The sequence below is a fragment of the Schistocerca nitens genome, chromosome 3, assembly GCF_023898315.1.
Source record: "Schistocerca nitens isolate TAMUIC-IGC-003100 chromosome 3, iqSchNite1.1, whole genome shotgun sequence".
In the NCBI taxonomy this organism is placed as follows: domain Eukaryota; kingdom Metazoa; phylum Arthropoda; class Insecta; order Orthoptera; family Acrididae; genus Schistocerca; species Schistocerca nitens.
In genome coordinates this window covers 684,747,807-684,771,775 of record NC_064616.1, presented here as the reverse complement: position 1 = coordinate 684,771,775, position 23,969 = coordinate 684,747,807, and the positions used below count along the sequence as shown (strand labels likewise).

Genomic DNA, 23,969 nt, shown 5'->3' with positions numbered 1-23,969 from the left:
ACCATGTAATTATTAGTCTTGTTTTGCACTTTCTCTCACTCTTATTTTTTAGACATTTGTATTCCCTTTTGCTTCCTTCAGTTGCTCCATTTTTATAATTTCTCCTTTCATTAATTAAATCAAAAGCTCCTGTGATACCCAAAGGTTTTTATTAGACCTTGTCATTTTACCAACTTGATCCTTCACTATCTCATCTCTTAAAGGTACCCATTCATCTTCTACAGTATTCTTTTCCTCTGTTCAAGTTAATCATTGCCTGATGTTCCCTTTGAGATACTCTCTACTCTCTGGTTCTTTCAACTTATCCAGGTCCCATCTCCTTAATTTTCTAACTTTTTACAAATTCTACAGTTCATAGGCAATAAATTACAGCCAGAGTCGACATACGCCCCTGGAAACCTCTTACAAGCTAAGAAATGGTTCCAAAATCTCTGTCGTACTATTATGTAATCAACCTAATACCTTTCAGTGTCTCCAAGTCTCTTCCACATATTCAATTTCCTTTCATGATTCTTAAACCAAGGGTCAGCAATGACTTTGCTGTGTGCAACATTCTACCAGATGGATTCCTCTTTCATTCTTTTCCCTCAGTCCATATTCGTCTACAATTTTTCCTTCCCATCCTCCTCCAACTACCAAATTCCAGTCACCTGTTGCAATTCAATTTTTCTCTCCATTAACTATCTCAATAATTTCTTTTATCTCATTGTATATTCTTTCAATCTCTTCATTATCTGCAGAGATAGTTGGCATATAAACTTGTACTTCTGCAGTGGGTGTTGGCTTTGTGTCTGTCTTTGCTGTGATAATGAGTTCACTGACCCACATTCCTATTTTTTTACTCATTATTAGATATAGTCCTGTGTTACCCCTATTTGGTTTCGTATTTATAACCCTGTGCTCACCTGACCAGAAGTACTTGTCATCCTACCCACTCACTTCGCTAATGCCCACTATACTTAACTTCAACCTATCCATTTCCTTTTTTAAATTTTCCTATCTACCTACTTGACTAAGGAATCTAACATTCCACACTCTGATCCACAGAATCCCAGTTTTGTTTATTCTGATGAAGACATCCTCCTGAGTAGTCCCTGCCCAGAGATCCAAATGTGGGACTCTTTTACCTCCAGTATATCTTATCCGAGGGGATTTCACCATCATTTAACCATACAGTAGAGCTGCATGTCCTCAGGAAAAGTAATAGCTGTAGTTTCATCTTGCTTTCAGCCATTCACAGTAACAGCAGAACAAGACCATGTTGGTCAAGGTTACAAGGCCAGGTCAGTCGATCATTCAGATTATTACCCCTGGAATTACAGAAAAAAAAGACTGCTGCCCCTCTTCAGGGACCATGTTTTCCTGCCCTCTCTACAGTCACCCCTCCATTGTGGTTGTAACTGTGGTATGGCTATCTGTATTGTTAAGAAACACAAGCCGCTCCACCTTGGCAATGTCTGTGGTTCATGGGGCAGTTTAGTTACATATAAATTTACAAATATTAGAAACTGGCTTTGAGAATGACAGCTTCTGAGTGTTATGGCATGCATCACAGAGGATTTTACTACACTCCTGGAGATCTTTCTCCACACGGTTTTTTGAAAGTCCACAAGGTACATATACAGTTGGTTGAGGGTCATCATGAACCAATTGTCAGCCAGTCATATCCAAGACATGTTCAGTGGTGGCAATATCACACAAACATACAAACTGGAGAAGCAATGGTACTCATTATTCTCTGCATAGGGCTTGCACATTTCTCATCACATTGGTCAGACATTGCTCTGCCAAATATGGCATGTAAAGCTGCCCAAAAAAAGGGTGAGGGTGGAGTAGCAGTTTGTCCACTATGTTCTTCACCAGTACAGGCTCCCAAATTGTGGTCACTGTAGGCCTCCTAATGTCTAGAACACATATGACCACCACCTGGTGTCTAGAACACGTGACCATCACTGTGGAGCACTGCTCGCTAGTATTCACCTGACACGCTAGTCTGCCCATTATAACCATGCAGACTAAATGGCCAACATCTAATGCTGTGGTCACACTGCATAATCTGCTGCACATTCCTGTATCTCTTCTATCAACTGGTTCAGCACACATACATCACAGAGCTGCATGCCAAGTGATAGATTAATTGTCACAGTATCACAAACTTATTTCCCTGAGATCAGTAATTTTGGCATATTGGAACTCACATGCTGATGTTGCCCCATGGGATGAACATTTAAATTAGTATCAGGAATGGCAAGTGGAAGACTCAGATCTGTTGGAAGGGTTCCAGGACAATACAATGCATCTATTAAAGAATTCTTACAGAAATTGCTATTGCAACCAATTTTGGAGCATTGTTCCAGGGTGTGGCATCCTTATCAAATATGAACAACAACAGACACTGAACAAATTCAGAGCTGCAATACTAGGATTGTAACAGGTTGTATACAAAAGTGTAACAGGAAAGCTTGGGGACCTAAAATTGGAATCTCTGAAAAAAGATGCAATTCTCATAAAATCCTGTTGGCTAAATTTGGAGAACCTATATTTGAAGGAGACTGTATCGTTATGCTGCCATCCCTACATATCTCAGGTAGGTGCCATGAGAGTCAGATACAAGATATTAGGGCATGTACAGAGACACATAAACAGTCATTTTTCCCTCACTCAATGTGTTAATGGAATAGTAAAGGAAATCCATAACATTGGTATGATACATCTTCCTCCATATGCCATACAGGGCTTCTGGAGTATGTATGTAGATACAGACATAATGGAGATCTTCTGACAACTTTGGTCACACGTCTGCTTCAGTTTGTGACTTTCCACTCTGACTAAACCTGGCGTCAATTATTTCTACTCACACATGAGAGGCTGTTGCTTGACTGTTGTGTATTAGCTCTCTGAAATCTTAATCACTGATTGCTAGTACACTGTTTTATACATCCTCTGAGTGCGGATACTTTCAGCCCATTCTATTTAGCTGTTGTAATGTTTGTAAATATTTGCGTAATACTATTAAACAGTACAATTAACTCTGACATTTATCTGAGCTATACACAGCCACAATGACTATCTAGAATACTATACTCATTCACATTCACTGGAATACTATATTCATCCATGTGATTATAATATTATCTACCATTTAACTAGTGATGAAAATCTCTATGAAAAGGTTCTGTGTATTCATCACTATCCCTACAAATTGATACACTCAGATATTTGTATGAATGAGTTGATTACAACTCTGCAGCTTTGTTTTTTGTGAAGTGCAAAATTTTACAATCCTTAATATTTAAAAGCAGCTGTCAATCTGTGCAACACATTCAAACATTACTGAGATCTGATTGAATATTTGTGCAAATTTTTTCAAATATTACATCATTATAGATAAATAAATCATCTGTAAAAAGTCAGAAACAACTAATTTCCAAATCGTTTTGTATTGTAGATAACTGAAAAATGATCCTATTTTACCATAAATATTTCCTGCCAGATCTTTAAATTGTTTGACTTCAAAATTTGCTCTAAGTTTCTGCAACAGATGGATGATGAAAATATTGGATGACAGTTCTGAGAATCACTCCTGCTGCCCTCCTTGTAGATGGGTGTGACATGGGCTTTCTTCCAGACATCAGACACAGTTTTAGGGACCTATGGTCTATTATGGTTAATGGTTAAGAGAGAAGCCAATTAGCTGAAGATTTTGTATAATATCTGACAGAGATTCCATCATGCCCTGAGACCCTGTTCAATCTTAGGAATTTCAGCTGTTTCTTATCGCAACTGGCACTGTCTACAGGATATCATTTATTTTTGCAGATATGTGAGAATTAAAGTGGATTAGCTCTGGATCTTCCTTTATAAAGGAACATTTCAAAGTAGAGTTACGCATTTTTCTTTTTGACTTGCTGCCCTCAATTTTGGTGCCTATTTCAGTAATGAGTGTTTACACACTTTGATGCCATTAACAGCTTTAAAATAGGAACAAAAGTACTTTTGATTTAGTGTGACATTTTAAATAAGATTCTATTATGGTAGGTGTTGAGGGCTAGGTGTGTTTCATGTAAGGTCTTTCTACCTTTAACTGTGTACTTTGTTTTAGTGTTGCAGATTATAAGAACAAAATATTTTCTTTTACACTAAATCAAATGTCTGAATGCTTCACAAAATTTAAAACATTTCAACAATAGAAGTAGAAAATGTTGTATTAACACTTAAAAACAGAAATTCACCAGGTTGGCATGTGATACCAAAAAAATTTCTCAAATGTGTTCATAAAATAATAGGACACCAACTTATCTATAATAATAAACCAGTATTTTGAGCATGAATGTTTGCCATAGGTGCTTAAGTATGCAGAAGTAAAGCTACTGTTCAAAAAAAAGAGTCAAGAGAGAATGTGGAAAATTATCTTCCCATTACTTTCCTTCCTATCTTGTCAAAAGTATTTGAAAAAGCCTCTGCCTTCTAGATTCAAAATATTACTGACAAAAACGAGATTATTTTGAAAAATCTGTTTTGCTTCCAACATGGATAAAGCATTATAGATGCAATTAGAAAAGTTTGTTAGGACGATTAGCACATCATTGGACAATATGAATAAGGTTACAGGCATCATTTGTGATCTCACAAAAGCCTTTGACTCAGTAAATGTGCACTTCTTATCTATAAACTTGACAGATATAGAATTAGAGACAGTGTTTTACACTGGCATACTTCATACCTGTGCAATAGAACACAAAAAGTGATTGTCTTTGCAACTGCAGCAAATTACACTCCCAAATGGAAGACCTCAAGGTTCTATCATAGGACCTATTTTACTTCTGTTTAACATTAATGACCTACTAATCAATAAAAATGATTCATCAGTTTTATTTGTATTAATTGAGAACCATGAGTCTTAAAATATCCTTATCTGCACCATCAATACAATAGATCATTTGAAAACATGGTTTCAGCTCAATGGAGTAACTCTGAACATCTTAGAAACCCATACGATCCAGTTCAGAACAAATCAGCCAAAATCCCAGGAAATTAAATTAATCATATGAATCATAAATCTAGAAGAAGTGAATTCTGTGAAATTCTTAGGATTAAAACCAGGTAAGAATTTTAATTGTAATAAACATGTTGGGTATTTAGTAAACAAATTATGTAGCTTCGCATTTGCAATGCTAATATTACCAAGTGCTACTGACATGGACACAAGGAAAATTGGATACCATAGTGACTTCCAGTCAGTTATAAGGTATGGTACTGTTTTTTGAGAAACTTAAAGCAACGTATTACCTATAAGGAAACTACAGGAAAGAATAATTAGGAACATGTGTGCTGTGCATCCAAGGAAATCATGTTGCTCATTATTTAAAAATCTGAAATTATTAATAGTTTCCTCCCTGTATACCAATGATGTTATCATCCTTTTAGATAACAGTTTAGAAGTATTAAAAAAAGTATTTTGATCACTCGTGTAAAACAAAAAGTGAAGATAATTATATGCTCATCATTTAAACTTGTCTACCCAGACACCCCTTATATTGAAATGAAAATTTACAACAAACTAAAAGCCAAGAACATTCTGAGTATGAACATAGATTCCTGAAAAAGCTGCACAATACTGTACTTCAGTGATGCTACTACTTAGCTAAAGATTTCATGAAAGCTGAACTGAATATTTGAGCAGAATGTAGTTTACAGTTGTCTTGCTGAGTTAATATAGATGTTGTTTCACAAAAATTCACATTAATCTTCAAATACTGTTCTATCTTATTAACTATAATTTTATATCAGGGAAGTAGTGACAATATTTTAACATGTCTCCTGTACTCTGATCAAATGTTTAGCATATGTATGTTATGACACAAATAGATACTGTTTCTTTAGAGGTTTCTTTACTGAAACGGTAAACCATCATATCTCTCATCATAAATTGTTTTACTAAGTACATATCTGTTTAGTGCTTGGGCATCTGTTCTCCTGTCTGCAAGCAACAATTATTCTACATTCTCCCATACAGAGTTAAAGTTTTTGGGTTCCTAATTGAGATGTAACACTGCTGTCTCTTATCTAGTTATTGAATATGTAACTTTTTCTTCTTATCTTAACTTCCTTTTGTTGATAACCAATGAAGCTCACATTCAGTTGAATGATTAGTTGGTTAGTCAGTTAGTTTCCTGTCCCATGAATCATTAGCACAATAATTCATAATGATGTGGAGCAAGTCACTTTGCATTTACAGCACAGATTAATTTGTAAATATGGGTACTTGCTGAATGTTTACAAGTTTTTCATTGTTTTCTGTATTATTATTATTATTATTATTATTATTACTATTAAATATACTGATGTGCATTAATAATTCTATACTACCACCTCCTGCACATTACAATAACAGGAATTATTCTATGGAATAGAGAGAGTTGTCAAGGAGAAACTTTTTCAGATTCTTTTCAAATTTTACTTTGAAGTCTCTCAGGCATTTTATATCACTGTGTAACTTATCAAAACCTTTACTTATGGTATTGTGCACTACTTTTTTCACAAAAGACAACCTTAATGTGGAGTAATGAATGTCATTTTTCCTTCTGGTATTGTATATATATACATAATTGTACCTTCTGAACTGCAGCAGATTATTTACAATAAACTTCATGAGAGTATAAATATACTGTGAAGTGGTAGTCAGATGCCCCAAATTCTTAAACAAAGTCTACAAGTTGATCATGGGTGAATACCACACATTATTCTTACATGATGTTTTTGAGCAATGAAGACTTTCTTTCTTACAGATGAGTTACCCCAGAATATTATTCCATATGGCATTGCTGAATGAAAATATGCAAAATTGTCACCTTCCTAACTAATCTCTCCCCAAGATTTGCAATGATTCTAAGTGCAAATGTGTATGAGCTAAGTTGTTTTAGGAGTTCCAAAATGTGCTTTTTCTAGTTTAAATTATCATCAATATGGACACCTAAGAATTTTGAAGTTTAGATCCTATTTATTATTTCCTTACCATGTGTTACACTTACACTGATGTAGTACACCTAGCTGTGCAGAACTGAATATGCTGCATCTTTTTAAAATTGAGAGTGAGACCATAGGGGAAAAACTTTTAAAAAACTTATTCAGAATTTCTTCTGTTGCTGTACATATGCTTGGTTTGATTACAATACTAGTGTCATCTGCAAAAACAACAAACTGTGCTTGTTGTATATTAGAGGAACAATAGCAAACCAAAGACTTAGCTTTTGGGAACCCCATATGTGATTTCTCTCCAATCAGATTAATGTCCCCATGCTACATTTTTAAATTACTAAGTTCATCTTTCTGTATTCTTTTGGTTACATATTATGTTATCCATTGGTTGACTATACCATCAATCCCAGAAAGCTTCGTTTTGTCTAGGAGAATACCATAACTGACACAGTCAAATGCCTTAAATAGGTCACAGAAAATACCAACCTGTGCTATTTTGCTATTTAATGCAATGTCTTCAGCAACAGGCAACATTTCCATTTCTAAAATGACATAATATACATGACAAACCTCTCCAAGCTGAAATAGTAATAGTGTACATCCACTATCATCATGTGGAATACAATAGTTGACCGCTACAGTTTGAAGGATGAAAGCGGTCCCATGATGGCAGTAAATTTAGGTTGCCATGGTAACATATTGGTAACATTATTCCCACCTGTATATTATAAGTACAGCAAGGATGAATACACACACTTGTAGTAAGATGGAGTAATAAGCCACACTTACCACACTGCAATGGAATTGCTGGGTGGCATTTTGAAGTCATCTCACAAGCAGGAATGGCAAATTTTAATGGCTACCCCACTCACTAGACTTTTCAACTCAAGATTTATCCCTCTAGGATTACCTTAAATGTTAGCTTTTTTATGGAGAATGAATCAAGAGCCACAAAAAATCTGAAGCACTTAATTTGAGATCATTGGCAATGTTATACAGTACTATGGACTACTTCACTCTTCAGTAAAGTACGGATAACCATGGACCAAAACTTAGAGACACCATCTTCAGGAAGTGAACATACTGAGCAGTCAATACTAAGTTCCACTCGGGTTACATCTCGTATGTGCTTTCAACAAAACATTGATTCTCTGATTAGCAAAGCTTAGAAATATTTCCATGTCATCTCTGCACATATTACAATTTTTTACAATACAGGGTGTTTCAAAATGAACATACCGGTTTTAAGGCATTGTAGAATTTATTATGTTCAACTTACAATAGTAAATAATACACTAAATGAAAGAGCAAATCAAACAGTTTTGTTTTTATACCTGTGTGCAATGGGAAGAGTATGGAATGACAAAGAATGACTGAAAAACGCATGGAATGAGTGCAAGTCTTCAAGCTTAGTCCCAAGAAATATCCACGTGGAAAGTTTATGGGCCTTTCTTTTTCAGTGAATCAACTGTAACTGATGTTTGTTACCTTGATGTGCTACAGCTATGGCCCATGCCTCAATGGAAAGAAGCTGAAGAACACATCTTTATTTGGGAGCAAGATGGTGTGCCACCTCCTGGCATAACTCAGTACGCGACTGGTTAAATGACGTTGTACCTGACCGGTGGATTGGGCACAAGGGGCCGGTTGACACAGCATTTTATGCATGACCTCCACATTCACACACTATCTGATGCAATCATGTGTATGAGCGTCTGATACCAGCTGATGTATCTGACTTTAGACACAGTGTTACTGCAACAGTTACTTCTGACACATTGATCAAGGTTTCAGAAAAACTTGCCTATCGAATCGATATGTGATCAGTGTTCACACTGAATAATTGTAAAAGAAACCGTTTGTGTTTCTCTTTCATTTGGTGTATTATTTATGACTGTAAGGTGAATGTAATATGTGCTACAAAGCCTTAAAACTCATATATTCATTTTGAAACACCCGGTATATTACTGAGGCATAAGCATTTGCCAGTTGTAATTCATAGATGTCAGAGTTATATGATGATTTTATAACATCTTCATTATAGTAAATACTGCATGCCTTTGTGCCATGGCCACTCTTCACTTGGTGGTTGCAGTCTCCTGTCTAAGTTAGCAAAAAATGTCACCACAGGCTGATGCAAGAAGCCTTAGAGAGGAGGAGCGGATGGAAGCTGCAAGAAACCACAGGTTGTGGACAGAATCTTTTCCATGTCAAGAACATTTATTAAATTCAAACTGAGAATATGTACAAGAATTTTGCAGCAAATTGATTTTAAGAATATTGTTCTGTAATTTTGAAGGTCAGTTCTTTTACCCTTCTTATATACAGGAGTCATCTGCACTTTTTTCCAGTTACTTGGGACTTTGTGCTGCATGAGAGATTCACAATAAATGCAAGCCAAGCACGGGGCCAATGCCATAGAGTACTGTTTGTAATACCAAACTGAGATTCCATTCAGATCTGATGACTTATTTGTTTTCACTCTTTCAGTTGTTTCTCTACACCAGGGATGCCTATTACTACGTCCTCCACACAGGAGTCTTTGATATGCCAAATGATGGTATATTTGCACAATTTTCTTGTGTTAACAATTGCTTAAATGTGGAATTTAAAACTTCAGCTTTCCTTTTGCTATCTTTTACTGTCATATCAGATTGGTCAGTGGGTGACTGAATAGAACCATTTGGCTCGCTTGGCAATTTTACATAGGACCAGAATTTTCTTGGGTTCTCAGCAGTACCTTTTTCTAACATACGATGGTGGTAGCTGTCATATGCATTTCACATAAATCTTTTAGCAGACACACAAATCTCTACAAACTTTTATCTGCATCATTAGCACATTCTCTTTTGAACTCAGAGTCCAAAAATATTTGCTTCCTCAATATTTTTCAAATGTTGTTGTTAAACCACAATGACTCTTCTGCATTCTTAATCCACTTACTCAGCCATAATTCTCCAGAGCATGATTTACAATCCATTTAAACTTTGCCCATAATTCCTCTATGTCTATCATACTGGGTGTAAATTATGTCAATTCATTGTTCCAGTGGGATGCTAAGAACTGCTTATCTACTCTTTCCAACAAAAATACTCTCCTAGCTTTCTTGATTGATTTATTAACTTGAGTAACCACCATCGCTATGATGAACTGATGATCACTATTCTATGTATCTGTACTGACACTGTTGATAAGGTCAGGCTTGTTTGTGGGTCTAAAATACTTCCATTGGATGTGGGCTGTGGAACTAGCTGCCCAAGACAGTGTTCATAAAATGTGTGCAATGAATCCATTGATATCCCAGACTACTCAGTAGGTTAAACTTACCTCCAACTTACATTGCAAGATGTGCATATTTCCATACCACTGACTGTAGACCTTTGGATGGCCAGTAAAAACATCCAACAGTTAACCTGATTTCACCTAGACCAGTTATACACGTACAGATGACTTCGCTGCCACATTCAATTCCTACATCTGTATCTACATGCATGCTCTACAAACCATCGTACAGCATATGGTGGAGGGTACTCTATACCAGTACTAGTCATTTCCTTTCTGTTCCATTCACTGACAGAGCAGGGGAAAGTGACTGTCTATATGCCTCTGTATGAGCCCTAACTTTTTGTAGATTATCTTGATGGTCATTCCATGAACTGTATTTTGGCAGCAGTAAGATTGTTCTGCAGTCAACTTCAAATGCCCGTTCTCTAAATTTTCTCAGCAGTGTTCCTTGAAAAGAACATCACCTTCCTTCCAGGGATTCCCATTTGAGTTCCTGAAGCATCTCTGTAACACTTGAATGCTGTTCAAACCTGCTGGTAACAAATCTAACAGCCTGGCTCTGAATTGCTTTGATGTCTTCCTGTAATCCAAACTGGTGCAGTTCCAAAACATTCAAGCAGAACTCAAGAATAGGTTGCACTAGTGTCCTACATCTGGTCTCCTTTACAGATGACCCACACTTTCCTAAAATTCACCCAATTAACTGAAGTTACCATTCGCCTCCCCTACCATAATCCTCACATGCTCATTCCACTACATATTGCTTTGCAGTATCATACCCAGATATTTTAATGGTGTGACTGTGTCAAACAGGACACTACTAATGCTGTAGCTGAACATTATGGGAGTGTTTTTCCTACTCATCCACATTAACCTACATTTTTCTACATTTAGAGCCAGCTGCCATTCATCACACCAGCTTGAAATTTTTTCTAAATCATCTTGTATCACCCTACTGTCACTCATCCTCTACACCTTCCTGTAGGCTACAGCATCGTCAGCTAATAACTGCAGATTGCTGATCACCCTGTTGGCTATCACTCCTCATGATACCCTTGTCTCTGATGGACACTTGCTGTTGAGTACACCATACAGGGCTATACTACTTAAGAACTCTTTGAGCCACTCACATATATGGGAACATATTACTTATACTCATGGCAAATGCTTTCCAGAAATCTGGGAATGTGAAATCTGTCTGTTGCCCTTCATTCATAGTTCACAGTATATTATGTGAGAAAAGGGCAAGCTAAGTATCACATAAGTGATACTTTCTAAAACCATACTGATTCATGGACATTAGCTTTTCAGTCTCTAGGAAATTTATTATTACATTGGTTCATAAGTTTGTAGTGTCTGTGTCTTGCATGTTGGTATTCTAGTTGATATGGGTTTGTTTATCAATCGTCATTCTTATTTGTAGTTCACTGTTGCTATTTGAGTTTACATATTATCATTTTGTCATTTGGAGATAGTGAGTAGAGCTGTGGTCACTAAAAAATGGAATGTCAAAAGCAGAATTTCTGACATATTCTTCTGAGTTCAATAGAGGGGTGACAGGAATGGATGCAGCCAGAAACATTCGCACCATGTACGGGGATAGTGCCACTAGAGAGAGCATAGCAAAAAAATGGTTTTCTCATTTTAAGGAGGACCATTTTGACATTAGTGAATCTCCACATTCAGGAAGATCTTTCAGGGTTTGATGAAAATTGTTGCATGCAATGGGGAAGGTTCAAAAATCAGGCATATGTCTACCATGTACTCTAAGCTAAAATCACAAAAATCAGTGGGTGGCCATATGTGTATTTCTGCTTGCTTGTCATCACTTGGCTCATGAACAACACTGGCCATTCCTATCCTGTATCATTACTGGTGTCTTTATGCTAACATAAGGAAAAGAAAGGAATGTTGAGCCCACACAAAGCACCAACTCCCCGTAAAAAGACCTGCACGCATCCACAAATATGTATCTGGTGGAACAGTGACAGTGTGGTATACCATGTATTGCTTCCCCAAGGTGTAACCATCACTGCTGACATTCATTATCAACAACAAAGACATGTTACTGATGCCTTCCAAGACCAATGACCAGGAAGACAGTGTGAAGTGATGCTACTACATGGTAATGCCCACCTGAATTCTGCTACACTGACAGAAAATGCTACACAGCAATTGGGTTGGCAAGTCATTCCATACCCACTTTATTCACCTGATCTTGCGCACTCAGATTTTCACCTTTTCTGCTGTATGTCAAATAATCTTCTGGATGAAAATGCCCTGTGAACATGACTTAATGAGTTTTTGTCTCAAAACCACGATTCCTGTAGTCGCGGAATTGAAAAGTTACCCCAACACTGGCAAACTGTTGTAAATAGTGAAGAAGAATGTATTATTGATGACTTAAGTCTCTGTTATGTGTATCTGTTATGTTTATTAAACTTACAGAAAACTTCTGTGAACTTAATCACCAACCCAGTATATTTGAAGTCAGAATATGTTCTAGAATTATGCAGCAAACCAATGTTAAAATAATATTTTTGTCAACTGCAGTGAACACTTCCCCTTCTGTTGCATCTAATCTGTCTTTCCAATGTACATTCCATGACTTGTCAAATATCTCAGATCCTTCTACTTCAAGTTTCAGCCAGCTCTTGTTCCCAAGAATAATCTGAGTATAAGAAATTTCCCTGAGGGTTGTAAATTCAGGTACCTTGTTACAAATACTTCAACAATTTACTGACAAAATTTGGTAGTTGAAGTGTCTTTACTCTGCACGAGGTCTGATATTGCTGTGTGCATGTTGGCTGCTGAATGTTAATCAGCCTCAAACTACCGACCCACCGCTTCACTTCACAAGTACTGTGCTACTCGAGCAGCTGCTTTCTTCACATAGTCCACAGCTGACCTATCAAGAGGAGTCTTACAGTTCTCCAACCAATAATGCAGATCCAGAAATTTGCAGCCAACACTGCCACAGAATTGACAAAGCCTTTACTTGAGATACTCCTCTTGGTTCCAAACCAAAGGACACCAGTCAATCTTGGAACAATGCTGGGAATTGCAAGCTCTGCTTTCACCCCACGCACAAGGCAGCCTTCACCACATCAACCATATGCTTGAATGAGCTGAAGATGGCCTGAGAACCCAAGCAGCAGGTACCGCTAGTGCCAATGTAAGCCATAACTTGCAGATGACTGCAATCTGCATGCTCAATAGCCACAGGCAAGTGCTCCTCCATGTCTCAGACAAGGGCCCCCCAGCAGATGTATTGAGTGCACATTGGTTCACTTTCCAGACCTGAACACTATTTCCCTAAGGAGTTCTGTAAAACATGAAATGTTGGAGCTCCCAATAACTAGCAAACCCCTCCCTCTGTTAGCATGCTTGGACCTTGGTGAAGGAGCAGCCTCCTGTCCACTCACGGGACATATGGGCAAGGCCAGTTGGCCAGTCACCCCATTGACCCTCTGCCTCAACTGAGGCAAAAGTGTTACTACCTACCACTCACCCTGTGGTGAGGGCTGGTCCACCATGTTGGGCACAATGGGAGGTGCCTCAACACCAGAACCTGTGAGCATAATAAGTGAGATCTGAGGTATCCCATGAGATGTGCCAGATTCTCTACCACTGCTGCACCCCAAGGCAGCAGCCTGAAGATGGCTGACTGCAGTGAGAAGTGCATTCAGCTGTTTCCAAACTGTGGCCAGCTCCTCCTGTGTCCACACATTGTCTGCGTACACTCTACCTATCCTAGCATGGCTCATTGAAGAAGTAAACTATAAAAGCAGAGATTGCTACTCTCTTGACATATCATCAATAGAAGCTGTCTCTTGGTGAGCTGTGTAACTGGCCATTCAAAAGAAATGACTACTGTGCTACAGACTGCATGAATCTACAGTTAACAATTACAAAATTTTGAGATTATACCTGATAAGAAGCTCAATGTGTAACCTGCTGCCCTGCAGGTGTATAACAGGTGGCAGTAGGAACCTGACATGGACTCCACAGTTCACACCTGGGCCTAACTAGCTGCCTACCCACTGCCTGCCCTGTACAGGTACACTCTACTACTGCATGCTCATCCCTGCAGACCACAGTTGCTGCAGCCTGTGCTGTGGTTTTTGGTTTAACTCTATGTGCTTGAGTGCTTCCCACACTGAGTCACACATCTGCACCAGCCAATGTGACTGACTTCTCAGTTGCTGCCTACTAGACGGGATGGTTGGACTTGCACATGATCAGACAGTTGGGAGAATGAACTTAGTATTGGGATATTAATGGAAATTTGGAAATTTGTGGTAATGTCTTATGGGATCAAACTGCTGAAGTCATTGGTCTGAGATATTAGGGAATGCACAAGGTAGTAAGATCATGGAGTTAAGGAAAATAATGCGGGATTGGTAGCTCTAATATATTGCGAATTCAGAGCCTAAATCAGCTGTAGTGCAAGCTGAAGTAGATGTTTGCTGTACTGAGATGAATGAGTGTGTGAACAGCAATATGGAAGATTTAGGTGCAATGGTATCTACCCCAATGGAAGTTGATTGGTATTGCATCCAGGCAGTGGAGCCTGTGGCAGGTGTATTCCTGGATAGATGGGTACAAGGAAGTACATGTGCCAATGGTTTATGCATCATGGTTGAGTGGTTTAAAGGGGGGTGGGGGGGGGGGAGGAGGTAGGGACCACATTTGCGTCATGCAGAGTGTAGCTGCAAATGACAGTTTTGTTGCAGGTACTGTGAAGGATGCGCTGGATACCATTAAGGATGTTAGACTATGTTGCAAATGCTGTTGTTGCAGAGGTGGTACAGACACATTTACTTATAAGAGATGGATCCATTGCCACTGCTGCCAGCAGTACTTCCTCAAAAGGGGGCAGTAGTAAGAGAAAGCATCATACTAGTTACCCAAGGTAAACACATGGCAGAACTCATTGCAACATTTTTCCTTCTGGGAGAAGGTGTTGTTGGTAATGCACTGCTACGAAGTTTGTATCTTGTGAAGGACAAACAATTAAACTACATGCAAAATCACCAAGACTCAGTTCATGCGATGAAGTATCACAAAGTAGAGGGGAGCACAATGCAGAAAGGATTCAACTTTTTATTAATACTGAATTGTGGAAGTAAGTGAGATTGCCTTAGTGGGTACCAGTGAGTTTTAAGGATCATAAGGCAAACCTTTGTTGCTAAGACAAAGTGCCAAGTAGTGTACCAAAACAGCAGGTGAAGAAACCACAAGCTGTCTGGGAAGACATAGGAGTTTCACAATATCATTTTATTAGTTTGTTCTCCTTGTCTGTTACGTGATGTATTAATGGCTGTGAGTGAAAAGTAAGAGATATTCAGTAAATTAATAGCAACACAGAAATGATGCATTAATTCAGAGTAAATGCTTCATCACATACAACAATTTCATAGTAATCACCACTATAGATTCAAGGCAATAAGTGTTAGAGCCTCAGATACAATCTTGGTTTTGACTCATGTCTATGCAGCCTATATATTTAAGACGGAGAACTATTCATACACCTGAACTCCATGTAGCATGAATACCAACCAAGTGGGTCACCATTAGCAAGTAGTTACTGCGTAAGTATAGAGCAAATGAACATTGTAGTTTGAGTTGAATTAGTATAAGGAACAACAGAATAGAGTGTACATATATGTATGAGGGCATTTGAAAAGTCCATGCAAAGTCAGAGAGATGACACCACCGGCACATATCTGTGTCATGTTTAGTTAGTAGTATCTTTTGAAAGAGCACACACCAAGTTTCAGCCATATTGGTCTATTTCTTTGTGTTTGGCATTTGTGGGAATCAAGGAAGTTGAGTGATTGTCAAAAAATTGACGAAGAAGAATTTCGTGTGGTGATTAAACATTACTTTATGAAAGGCAAAACACCTCAGGAGACTATATAGAAGCTTGATAAACATTATGGTGATTCTGCAGCTTCGATTAGAACAGTTTATAAGTGGTTTCAAAATTTTCAGAGTGGCCATATGGGCATAAGTGATGCTAAACATTCTGGACACCCTGTGGAGGTTACGACTCCAGAAATCATTGATAAAATCCATGATACGGTGATGGATGACAGAAGAGTTAAGGTGCATGAGATTGATAGTGCTGTGGGCATCTCAAATGAATGAGTACATAATGTTTTGCGTAAACATTTGGACGTGAGAAAGCTATATGCAAGATGGTTTCCGCGATTGCTCACACTTGACCAAAACCGGAATCGTGTGAAGTGTTGCAAGGATGGTTTGCAGCTGTTCAGGAAGAATCCTCAGGACTTTAAGCATCATTTCATCATTGTGGATGAAACATGGATACCTTACTATACTTCTGAGACCAAACAACAATCTAAACAATGAGTTACCAAGGGAGAATGTGCACCTGCACCAAAAGAGGCGAAGACCAGTCCTTCGGCTGGAAAGGTTATGGCGACTGTGTTTTGGGATTCTCAAGGGATAATCCTCATCGACTACCTGGAAAAGGATAAAACTATTACAGGTGCATATTATTCTTCATTACTGGACCATTTGAAAACCAAGCTGCAAGAAAAATGCTGGAGACTGGACTGCAAAAAAGTCCTTTTCCATCACAACAATGTACCAGCACACACCTCAGCAGTTGTGGTCGCAAAATTAATGGTAATAGGATTCTGACTCGTTTCACATCCCCCATATTCTCCAGACTTGGCTCCCTCAGACTACTATTTGTTCCCCAATTTCAAGAAATGGCTGGCGGGACAAAGATTTTATTCAAACGAGGAGATGATTGCAGCAACTAATAGCTATTTTGCAGACTTGGTCAATTCCTATTATTTTGAAGGGATCAACAAATTAGAACAGCATTGGATGAAGTGTATAAGTCTAAAAAGAGACAATGTCAAAAAATAAAAAAGGTTTACCCCAAACAAGTAAGTAGCTTTTATTTTTGCGCAGACTTTTCAAACACCCCTACTAAAATTGTAAGATGTGTTATCATGTTAGTTTCAGAGATATTGCTGGGCCATGATCTGGTGGACTAGATCTTCCAAAGGAGGAGGCAGGTTGTGCCATGGTATTTCTGTACATGGTGAAAACCCATGGCTCAGTTAGCAGAAAATGTCACCACAGGCAGAGGAGCTGAAGCAGACGGCACCTAGCTGGGTGTACTTTTGCAAGAAACCACAGTCATAATGTGCTGACACCACATGAATCATGGCCTAGCCCTTACAGTGGGACAAGTTATCATGTGCCTAACTTTTATGACCACAACAGGAGCTTAACACCACTGACAGCAGAAGTATGGACACACTACAGCAGTGGTGAGCAGGCCTAGAACCAGGCCACTTCCTCGGTCTGCATGATGAGGTGTGATAGCTTGATAAAATAGTGATGGGCTGAACACCCCATAAATACTGCCCACCTGCAGACCGCTATGAGAGGTACTCCACACCAGTCATTGACCTGAAATGTGTCATCCAACTGCCACTACTAGATATCTCCCTCGTTAGCTATGGAACTACTCACTGCAACTTGGCTGATGAAACCAGAAGTTGAACTGGTTCCTTCCAGACGGGGTATCATCTGCTGGCTGACTTCTGCTGACTTCAGGGTGCCTACCTGGAGGTCCACAGTTCATGCCTGTGCTTGAATAGCAGCTGAGCCACCACCTGCTCTGTAAGAGCACACACTACTACTGCAGGCTTATTCCTGCAGGCCGCTGTTACTGCATCCTGCACCGGGGTCCTCAGTTGAATTCTGTGTGCTTGAGTGATTCCCACACTGAGTCACACATTTGCACCAGGCCATGTGACTGACTTCTGTGGAGTCTACCTTAGCACCATGCTAACTGCTTATAAGCAGCCTGACATGGCGATATACCACTGGAGTGTTGACGATATAACTTCATCTCAGCTGCCACCTGTTGGATAGGGTGACACTGCACATTAGTCATTACATGAGGCCACATGCTGAGCCAAGCACACTTCACTGACTGTGACCAGCCTGTATCTGGGGCTGCTGACCACTATCGGATACACTACAATTGCTGGATTTTTGGATGGAATAAAGAAGCCCTATAAATACAGTATCTATGACTTTCTGTCAATCATTCAGCTGGCTCATTAAACCCACCACCCTGATAATCAACACTCAGCACCATTGCTACCTATAGAGGGGCTGGGCAGGGGGGGGATCATCATCTCACCTGCCATCCTGACCCACTACTACGATGCCTTTGTTACCTCACATTGACTGCAGAATCAGAGTGACAAAAGATATGGCACATGATACTGCAACAAAATGAAATCAGTATTTTGGAAATGTTATATTGCTTTTATACATATCTGGAAGTGAAAATAAAATTTGAGGCTCACAGCTGAGGTAAATAGATCAAATGACCATAATCATCCAAAATACAAAGTATCACAAGCACATAATCAATATTATGGAAAGAAAAATATTTTATTGAATCAATTTTAATTATTATTATCAGCCACTATGTGAGAAGCTCATTATTGAAGATGGGAAACTCCACTTTTCAGGAAATTTATATGTTAACTGAATCCAGTAGTACTTTTCAAGTTGAATCTAATTATAATCTTCTTAACCTTCAAAAATGGACTGAAATGTGTTTAAAATTAATGTAAATCATGATCTGTGGAAAATAAATGGCACAACTCCATTAAATTCCTGCATAATATTCAGCCACCTCCTGCAGCAGCCAGTAAGATGACAGGAATGCCTCTCTGGCATTCCCATACTGCAGTTTGTATCCAATGCGGCAGAACCTCTCCTGTTGTAAGATGTTTATTTTCAGTCTTATCTTATGTTATTAATTTAACATAATAGTGTGAAATACTGAAAGAGAATGTATGGCCAAACACAATGGAGAGAAGTAACATGACACTCAGATGTTGCAGTGGTATAAAACATATTTGAGAATAATTCAATACAATGTTGGAATGAAGTTGAAAGTGCAGTCCATTGTGAAAGTTGTGAATGTGAACATTTGCACAGTTCTGATCATTGAGAAATTGCGACCAACAGTATTAAGTGTCTCATGAGCACCACAATAACTGATTTTTGCAAACTTGTATGACGTTTCAGTAAAGTGTACATAATGGAAGAAGATTAAGGACACAAAATCCCTCTGTGTTCTAGCTTTACATAACTAAGAGTTTAGTACTATAGGCTATTTATGATGGTTTAGTTTCATTGCCATACAAAAGGACTATGAAAAACTAATTTTGTTAATACAATGCAAAGCACACTGATTTCAGAATTGCAAAGATCTAAATGAATAAACAAACTCTGTCTGTGTTAGTTGTGATCCAGATGGTGTCTGATTATGTTCTATAATAAAAGAGACTATGAATCCTAAAACTTGTCATCAGTTACATTCCACAGCTCTCTTAAAAATGTCTGCTTCAGTTTCAGACTTGGACAGATTGTCACATGTGAAACAAATATGGACAATCCTAAATTTATTCTCAAATTTCAGCTTTTTCATTCACTCATAAAAAATGAACTGAAACTGGCTTTTGAGGCATCATAAGAATCATCTGAAATATGTTCAGTACTCTACACCTTATACATCTATATACGAGGGTAATCCCAAAAGTAAGATGTCCTATTATTTTATAAGTACATAGACCTGTTTATTTCTACAATGGTTTACATCAGTTAGCAGCTTGAAAATTTAGCCATTTTTTGACATAATCACCATTTCTGTCAATGCATTTTTGTAGATGCTGTGACAGTTTTTGTATGCCTATGTCATACCAGCTTGCTGCCATGCCATTCAGAATGTTATGAACATCTTTCACCTTGTCGTCAGAGTTGAATTGCTGGGACCACAATTAACGCTGACAGGTACTGTGAGACTCTGAAAAAACTCAGATGGCCAATTTAGAACCAGAGAAGAGGAATGTTGAGGAAGGGCTTACACATTCTCCATGACAACACTCACTCACAAATCGCTCGGCTAACTGTTGCTCTCCTGCAACAGTTTCAGTGGAACATAATCACCCACCCACCCTATAGTCCTTGGCACCCAGTGACTATCACCTGTCACCTAGGCTAAAATAACATTTGGCTGGAAAGCGATTCAGCTCCGACGACGAGGTGAAAGAAGAGGTCCATAACTTTCTGAACAGCATGGCGGCAAGCTGGTATGACATGGGCATACAAAAACTGCCACAGTGTCTACAAAAATGCATCAACAGGAAGGGTAATTATGTCAAAAAATAGCTAAATGTTCAAGCTGTAAACTGATGTAAACCATTGCAGAAATAAACAGGTCTATGTACTTATAAAAAATAGGAGACCTTACTTTTGGGACCACCCTTGTATCAGATGAATTCCCAACTGCCATTAAGAACTACCATTAGCTGTAGAATGGAATAATGACAATGAAAATTTGTGCCAGACCATGACTCGAACCCGAATTTCCCACTTGTCGCAAGCGGTTTGAACCTCTAGAAAACATTGTGGACATAAATAAAGAGTGACTAGTAACAGTTGATTTGTGTGACCTGGTATCAATAACAGTCTTTGTACAGTGTAACAGAATTTTAGATTGAATTTAGAAACCATAGCCTTGCTTTGGAAGATAGTAAGGAAAGATTTGCAAGAAGATACAGAGTATTCAGACCATTAAATGAAATCTGAACATACATATACCAAGACAAATAAGAGGAATTAGAAGATAAAGGTTTTAAAAATTAAGCTAAAAATCACAGCATATCAACCAGTCAAGGAACAAACATTGATAATCGAATACAAACTAGAATAGCAGAGTATGATGTAATCAAAGGGAGGGGAGAGGATAATCAATCCAAAAGTGTAAAGGAAATAGAAAAAGAGGAAAAAGTATGGGAATAAGAAGAAGTATATATAGGGTGGTCCATTGACCATGACCGGGCCAAATGTCTCACGAAATAAGCGTCAAACGAAAAAACTACAAAGAACGAAGGGGGAAACCAGATGGCAGATGGCGCTATGGTTGGCCCACTAGATGGCACTGCCATAGGTCAAACAGATATCAACTGTGTTTTTTTAAATAGCAACCCCCATTTTTTATTACATATTTGTGTAGTACGTAAAGAAATATGAATTTTTTAGTTGGACAACTATGCAATAAAAAATGGGGGTTCCTGTTTTAAAAAACACAGTTGATATCTGTTTGACCTATGGCAGTGCCATCTAGCGGGCCAACCATAGCGCCATCTGGTTTTTTCCCCTTCAAGCTAGACGAGATTTTTTCTTTGTAGTTTTTTCATTTGATGCGTATTTCATGAGATATTTGGCCCGGTCACTATCAATGGACCACCCATATATATATTAAGAGGAAAAAGTAAGGGATAAAAAGGAATAATATATATACACATTTGTGTGTGTGTGTGTGTGTGTGAGAGAGAGAGAGAGAGAGAGAGAGAGAGAGAGAGAGAGTGTAAACATGTGTTTATCTGCTCATCTACTAATATGTGTCAGACATGATGTTTTCTATGTGTCATAGACGCTGATGAGTTGCAAAGCATAAGATCAATAATAATGAGATTACTTACACCACGACATTTGTCAAGACAGACATTCACCGTCCCCTTAAACTCAACATAGGTTGACTGAGGAAACTTGAATGCTCTGAATTTTGCTGACAGAAAATCACCATCAACTGTATTGAAGTTTTCAAATAAGTATGTGTCAACTGAGCAACTGAAACAGAGAAATTAATTTAGATCACTCAAAGTTGATTTCAGGATTTTCTTTGGAGTGATGTGATTATACACACATCAAAAAAAGTTTTGCATCACCCTGGTTCCCAGAACTCCTGAAGATACACATTGACTGTGGATATTTTATCACAGACACAGTCCCTTTGACTGTTCAGAGATGTCACTAAACCTGCCCAAAGATGTGAACAACCATACATGAGCAGTGCCCATTACACGAAGGGGATCTGACAGCTGATTAGTTCCAGTCATTCCACTAGGCAGAGGTACACAGCTCCTGTTGTCTGTAGTTCAACCATGCCTAAATGGTCAATACCACAGTTCAATCATGTCCACATTGTTATTTTTTGCCAGAAAGGGCTCTCTCTCAACAAGGGAAGTGTCCAGGCATCTCAGAGTGAACCAGAGCAATTTGTTCGGACATGGAGGAGATACAGAGAGACAGGAACTCTCAATGACCTGCCTCGCTCAGGCCACCCAATAGCTACAACTGCTGTGGATGACCACTGACTATGGATTATGGCTCGAAGGAACCCTGACAGCAATGCCAACATGTTGAACAAATCTTTTCGTACAGCCACAGGACATCGTGTTATGATTCAAACTGTGCGCAATAGGCTACATGATGTGCAACTTCACTCCTGATGTCCATGGAGAGGACCATCTTTGCAACCACAACACCATGCTGTGCAGTACAGATGGGCCCAACAACATGCTGAATGGACCGCCCAGAGTTGGCATCACGTTCTCTTCACCGATGAGTGTCGCATATGCCTTCAACCACACAATCGTCACGGATGTGTTTGAAGGCAACCCAGTCAGGCTGAATGGCCTAGACACACTGTTCAGTGAGTGCAGCAAGGTGGAGGTTCCCTGCCATTTTCGGGTGGCATTGTGTGGGGCCAACGTATGCTGCTGGTGGTCATGGAGGGCGACATAATGGCCGTATGATATGTGAACGCCATCCTCTGACCGATAGTGCAACCATATTGGCAGCATATTGGCGATGCATTCGTCTTCATGGACGACAATTCGCACCCCTATCATGCACATCTTGTGAATGGATTCCTTCAGGATAATGACATCGCTCAACTAGAGTGGCCAGCATGTTCTCCAGACATGAACCCTATCAAACATGCCTGAAGTAGATCAAAAAGGGCTGTTTATGGATGATGTGACCCACCGACCACTCTGGGGGATCTACACCAAATTGCCATTGAGGAGTGGGCAATTTGGACCAACAGTGCCTTGCTGAACTTGTGGATAGTTTGTCACGGCAAATAGAGGCATGCATCAATACAATAGAACATGCTACTAGGTATTAGAGGTACCGGTGTGTACAGCAATCTGGACCACCACCTCAGAAGGTCTTGCTGTATGGTGGTACAACATGCAATGTGTAGTTTTCATGAGTAATAAAAAGGGCGGAAATGATGTTTATGTTGATCTCTATTCCAGTTTTCTGTACAGGTTCCAGGACTCTCAGAACTGAGGTGATAAAAAACTTTTTTTGATGTGTGTATTACAGCTTACAGTAGTATTCAATATTAGTGAGCACATAGTTGTTTTTAAGTCTGTAGTTTCTCCCACTTCTTATTTTACCTAATGGTTCTATTTATAAGTGACTGTGCTTACCTTTAATAGATTTCTGCATTAGAAAAAGGCCATTTAAATTATACATTCAGTGTAATATGTAACAAAACTGTACAAAGTTGAGATACCAAAGCGCCTTCTAATAACTTTGATGATTTAAATCTACCATCTTTGATTGATACAGATGTTAAATATGAGAGCATAATTTGATCTTCTTGCACAAATAAATACTGAGAAAGACAGTTTGCAATTTTGTATCCGTTTTATTTGTTTGAGCATCAGGAACATAAGTAGTAAATTGATAAAATCTTACTAACATTTGAATGATTTTAAACAAGATAAAAATTTTCTCAGACTTTGAAAGACATGTTGCAACTACTTCACAAA

General features: G+C 38.6%; 1 protein-coding gene across 1 annotated transcript in view; it reads right to left on the bottom strand.

Moving 5' to 3' along the window:
• Positions 1–23,969, bottom strand: part of LOC126248644 (uncharacterized) — a 144,339-nt gene that overhangs the window by 18,041 nt on the left and 102,329 nt on the right. Inside the window, exon 6 of the mRNA XM_049949826.1 lies at positions 21,825–21,972. Within this exon, the coding sequence (XP_049805783.1) occupies positions 21,825–21,972 (148 nt within the window). The remainder of the gene's footprint in view (positions 1–21,824; positions 21,973–23,969) is intronic.